This window comes from Solanum pennellii, chromosome 10 (genome assembly GCF_001406875.1).
Source record: "Solanum pennellii chromosome 10, SPENNV200".
NCBI lineage: Eukaryota > Viridiplantae > Streptophyta > Magnoliopsida > Solanales > Solanaceae > Solanum > Solanum pennellii.
In genome coordinates, this window is record NC_028646.1 from 1982558 (window position 1) to 1988506 (window position 5949).

The 5949-nt window shown below is 31.6% G+C and overlaps 2 protein-coding genes across 4 annotated transcripts in view; one reads left to right on the plus strand and one right to left on the minus strand.

Moving 5' to 3' along the window:
- Positions 1-985: 985 nt before the first annotated feature.
- On the plus strand, positions 986-3038 carry LOC107032618. Its single transcript, XM_015234214.2, has one exon. The coding sequence runs from the start codon at positions 1195-1197 to the stop codon at positions 2674-2676; it is 1482 nt and encodes a 493-aa protein (XP_015089700.1). The 5' UTR covers positions 986-1194; the 3' UTR covers positions 2677-3038.
- Positions 3039-4721: 1683 nt separating this feature from the next.
- LOC107031908 (DEAD-box ATP-dependent RNA helicase 10) overlaps positions 4722-5949 on the minus strand; it is a 10769-nt gene continuing 9541 nt past the window's right edge. For all 3 annotated transcript variants that reach the window (XM_015233412.2, XM_015233413.2, XM_015233414.2), the window contains exons 13-14: positions 5765-5853; positions 4722-4999 (exon numbers count right to left, since the gene is read on the minus strand). In XM_015233412.2, the coding sequence (XP_015088898.1) occupies positions 4871-4999; positions 5765-5853 (218 nt within the window). In that variant the 3' untranslated portion in view covers positions 4722-4870. The remainder of the gene's footprint in view (positions 5000-5764; positions 5854-5949) is intronic.

A 5949-nucleotide genomic window follows, 5' to 3' on the forward strand; every position in this document is an offset into this window, starting at 1 on the left:
AGCTCTAAAAGTTAGGTCAATATAGATAATTGGATGGTACATATTGAACAACTAATATTAAACCATGTGATGTGATCCTCTTTAGTCCAACAATTTGATATATACCTAAATATACTCCACTCTCAATATTGATTCCCATATATATATAAAAAAATTATTATGTGAAAAAGTGATTTAATAGAGGCTGATTCAGAATTTAAATTTATAAATTTTTTTAATTATTTATTAAAGCGTTAATTATTTTTTCTATTAATATTATTAATATTGTTACACCCTCCGTCCGATATTGTTTGTCATGATTTCTATTTTTAGAGTTAAACTATAAAAACTTTAACTAACATTTTAAGATATATTATTTCATCATATTAATATGCAAAAAAATTGTAATTTATAGTACTTTTCATATAGTTTTAGAATATCTAATTTTTTTTGTTTAAAATATTAAATTAATTTGATCTAATTTAACTTTGAAAATTAGTCAAATTGACTTTCGAAAAGTGTAATACGACAAACAATTTCGGACGGAAGGATAGTATTACTCTCCATTTATCTTATTGTTGAATTTTATTATTACTTATTGTTCCCTTGGTATAATTTATTCTAGTGCTTATTGTTTGAACCAATGATTTTTCTAAATCAACCGCTTTATCTTCACAAGACAAGAGTAAGAGAGGTATACATCACCCTCGGGCCTCACTAAATCACTCTTGTGAGATTACACCAGATATATTGTTGTTCATTATTATTTAGCCTTTAGATTATGAAGAGTTAAGTTGGATAGTCGTACTTAAGTTGATTTTAACCTTGATAGCAGGTTAGTTAATATATTTATCAACTTATGTAATTACTCGATAGTCGATACTAAAAAAAATAAAAAATATATACTGTCAGTATATAAAAATTTAAACCATATGTAAATAGATTAGAAATTCTTGCATGTTTACTTAGTCAAATATTTCAAACAAAACAACACTTGTCACAAATACTTCACAAATTAAATCAATGGCAACAGTACAAAAATACAGTTACTTAGTACCTTTCATCCATTCATTAATTCCTACAATTTTTACAATTGTTACCTTATTTTTCTCCTAACAGTTATATTATAACCTTTTTTTTTAATGTTTATATAAAGTTAAGAACATGTAACATTCTGTTTCATTTCGACACGAATTCAAATTAATCAAAAACACAATGGACACTACTAAGAAAAAAGAGAAGAAGAAAGAGGTAATACGATTAGAACGCGAATCAGTTATTCCCGTACTCAAATCAAGGTTGATCATGACACTAGCAAATTTAATCGAAAATGATTCAGATCGCGATGAATTTCTCAAGTTATGCAAGAGAGTACAATACACAATCCGCGCTTGGTACAACATTCAATTCGAAGACCTAATGGGCTTATACGCTTTATTTGACCCCGTCCACGGGGCCCAAAGTCTCGATCAACAAAAATTAAACGACGATGACATAGATGAGCTAGAACAAAACTTCTTAACATACTTATTCCAAGTCATGGACAAAAGTAACTTCAAAATCGCTAGTGATGAAGAATTAGAGATCGCGAATGCAGGTCAGTACTTATTAAATCTCCCGATAACGGTTGATGAATCGAAACTTGACACTAAACTTTTGTCCAAATACTTTGCTCGTAACCCTCGCGATGAAAAACTCCCCGAATTTGCTGATAAATATGTGATTTTTCGACGTGGAATTGGTATAGATAGAACAACGGATTGGTTTATAATGGAAAAAATCGATATGATCATCGCACGTACATGGAAATGGTTGATGAAAAAAACAGGAGGGGATAAATTTTTCGGTAAAAAAATATATAAACGTAATAAAAAACCGCGAAAAAAACGAATACCATCGGAGGAGGAACAAGATTTTTACGTAGAAAGAATTAGAATACAAAATATGGAGCTAACGTTACCAAATGTGCTTAGTAAAATCACAATTCAAGAGCCAACGTTCGAAAGAATTATAGTTATTTATAGACGTGCTAGTGAGGAGGACGAAAAACCCGATAGGGGTATTTACGTCAAACACTTGAAAAATATACCGATGGCTGATTTAGAAATTGTGTTACCCGAGAAAAAAAACCCTAGTTTAACCCCTATGGATTGGGTGCAATTTATTGCATCGGCCGTGGTAGGTCTATTCGCGGTTGTTACGTCTCTTGACATGCCTCAAGCTGATGCGTGGGTCTTGTTTGCAATTTTATCGACAGTAATAGGTTATTGTGCTAAGATATATTTTACATTTCAACAAAATATGGCACAATATCAAAATTTGATCACTCAATCGATGTACGATAAACAATTAGATAGTGGAAGGGGTACGTTACTACATTTATGTGACGATGTGATACAACAAGAGGTTAAAGAAGTTATAATATCGTATTTTATACTTATGGAACAAGGTAAGGCAACGTTGATCGATCTCGATACGCGATGTGAGGAGTTGATAAAGGAGAGATTTGCTATAAGTTGTAATTTTGATGTAGATGATGCAGTGCAAAAGTTGGAGAAACTTGGGATTGTGTCTAAGGATGAAATTGGAAGGTATTTTTGTATTGGACTTAAGAGGGCTAATGAAATTATTGGATCAACTACCGAGGAACTTGTACTTAAAGCAAGACAGGGTCAGTCTGGCGTTACTAATTCATGAGTCAGTTTGAATTTTGAATTTTTACAGGGTTTTTGGATTTGGAATTCTTATTGTTTGTACGTAGTATGTTTTCTAGGTCTAAACCAAAGCTACTTGGTTTCAGGGGATCGATCGTCAAATTTATTTTATATTTTTTATTTTTGTAATTTTTATAATGTTGTGTTAATTTTTGCAAGAATAATTTGGGAATGACTTTGATGAGGAGAGTTGACAAGGTAAACTATCCTTAGAGAGCATAGTAGATGGAGTTTTATCCAAAATTTTCAATGTAATTTTTATGATTTTGCACATTTTAGTTTTGTGTCAATTTGTAGCCAAAAAAGAATAAATGATTTTGTATTTTTTTTATATTAATCTATCAATTCGATTATTAGTTTTTTTTGTTATGTACCAACCATTTAGTGGCACTAAATATTTTAATACAATTTCAACTAAACAAATAAAGCAAAATCAAGGAAGGAGCTTAGTCTTCATTGATTATCATTAGCAAATAATTTTATTGATTTGATTGTCGATTTGATGTGTTTATAAATCTATAAGCAATAAACTATATCAATAATATAAATAAAATTGAACTAAATCAATTGAAAAACATATTTACTCGCTATTATATTATATGCTTTCAAACAATTTTGGAATTGACGAGTTCATATAGTTTAAATTTCTAGTAATGATATATCATGGGAGAACCGTTTTAACTTATATTAAATTATTTCAATTCATATTATTTATCTCAACCCTCATACGCTTAAACTCGCCCCGTGATACACTCATTTTGTTACATTCCATATATATATATATACATCAATATATTTTCATGTCTCTAACACAATATACTGAAGTTTTAACTGTAAGAAGTTCAAATTCCAATACAATATGTTTGAAGTTTTTCATGTTTTAGCTAAGTATTATTTTGTTCTCTATTTCTCTTAGCAATAATTATTTTTTAAAATTGCTATAAATTCAACTATTTTTCAATCATAGACCCAAAAAATTGGCTAGAACACACCATCTTTATCAAATCTATATAGTTACAAAAATATTATAACATATTTAAAATAAAAAATTATTTATTCTTTTCTTTAAAATATTCTATTAACTTAGATCACATAAACTACTACTAAACCAAAAAAAAAAAAAACTAATCACGTGAAAGCTATACATTTTACTTTAGAAAAAATATATATTTTCAAATTACAATAATTTAATTTATTCAACCACCATCACACACACGTCATTACCTCCACCATGAGTATTTTTTTTTTTTTCAATTATAGAGCCCAAAAAATAGCTAGACACACATTTTTGTATAGTCACAAAAATATTATAACATAGGTAAAATTATAAATTTTGAAATTACTTATTTACGATACTTTGAAATCTCCACCACAATATATTTTATTTCACATAAATATGAGTTGAACAAGTGGCAAAAACTACTAGCCACATGAAAACTAAACATTTTCCTTTAAAAAAAAAATATAGTGAAATTACGATTTTTTCAACCATTCACCCTCCGTCACCATCTTCACCACCATCTATCAATTTGCGTTTTGACCGCCTCCATGACCTTGATAATTCCCTCCTCCGGCATCAATAGCTATGGTGTTTAGTGCCGTTGTGGCGATGACACTAGCCACAACGGTAGAACCACCATTGTCATTGTTCCCATGCATGGTCTCTCCACCATTATCTCCATCGGTTGTTGCATCGTATGTCTCACGGGTCGATCCTCTAACTTTTGTACGCGCCTCAATGTCTGTAGGCGCGCTATTATTTTTATTGTTGTTTTGACAAAACGTAACGAAAATAACTAAAATGATGAATGCACAAAGGAGAACGATGCTTATCATAGTATACACCTCCATATTGTAACTTATTTGGTTTATGGGTTTTTGAGTAATTTGAATTTGTGAAATTTTAACTAGTTTTATTTAACTAATTATGGAATTTCTTGTTATGATGACAAGTGGGTAATGGATAATCCCTTTTAAATTTTTTAATGGGATAATAATACTTTTGGTGTATCAATTACTTTTTATACGTATATATAAGTAAATATTATCATTGACAACAAAAACACAAATTCATGAAATGTCAAATTTCAGTCCCCTAAATGAGTAACAATAATAAAATAAATAACCAAGTCAAAATTGGACTAACAATTGCTAAATTAGTTTACACATTAATTCCCTCATTTTCTCTTTGGCTTCTTTGATTGTTTCCCCTTCTTATTAACTCCCAAGTATTTATGAACCTCTTGATCGTCACCATCATCTCCACCACCTCTGTGTTTCCTTTTCCCACCAGTTTCTTTGATTTTCTGCATCAACACCGGTCGCATATGTTAATTAGAATCTAACAACACAAGGGACGGGAGGGTGGGGGGGTGGGGGGTTGGATCCTCTTCAAAAGTAGTGCATTTTTTGAGGATCTGACTCAAGTGTGACAATATTTTTGGAGTCGAGCAATATAGTGTATCAGCATGCAAGCATCATGAATATGAGCAACTATAAGATACTCGTGGAGAAAGTCGTTTACATGTATGTCACCTCGAACAACATTCTCTGACTGAGAAAAGCACATAAGAGAGACGCATGTTGTTTATGATCGCCCGCCCTAACTCCAATACACACCTCATAGCAAAATATGTTTCGCACTACTAGCTCTACCTTGTGACAATAACACGCGAGCCTAATGAAAAAGGTGAACAAGGAGAATTCAACTAGTATTTTATGAGCCTGTTTGGATTGGCTTATAGCTTATGGCTTATATACAAGTCAAAAACCATAAGTTAGGATTTCTAACTTTTGATTATGGGCTTAAAAGCACTTCTTTATTATATCCAAACACGAAAACAATGCTTAAAAGCAATTTTAGCTTTAAAACACCTAAAATAAGTCAATCCAGACTGTCTCGTTATAAAAGCGAAATTAATAATAGTAATAGGGCTCATTGCACTTTATTTAATTGGCTGAAGTAAGAGCTTTAACCCATGCATCCACAAGTTAACCACCTAGGTGGCAACTTAAGTAACCCCCTCCTGCCCCCATCCCCTAGAAAAGTAAAACACCGAAGAGAGAAATACCATCAATGAGATCCTTTTGGCTTCTGTGACACGCTCCAAGAGTAGCAAAACCTCCTCTTCCTCTGCGGGATACTCGGGTAGTTTCTTCCCTGGAGATTATCAAATTTTAGTTTGGAAAACAATACATAGCAGCGGGTAGACTAGAAGGAACACAAGGAGGAGGGGGAGGAGGGGGGAAAAGGGGG

Excerpts from the sequence above, each read along its gene's own strand:
- LOC107032618 (XM_015234214.2), top strand. The coding sequence starts at position 1,195 with ATGGACACTACTAAGAAAAAAGAGAAGAAGAAAGAGGTAATACGATTA.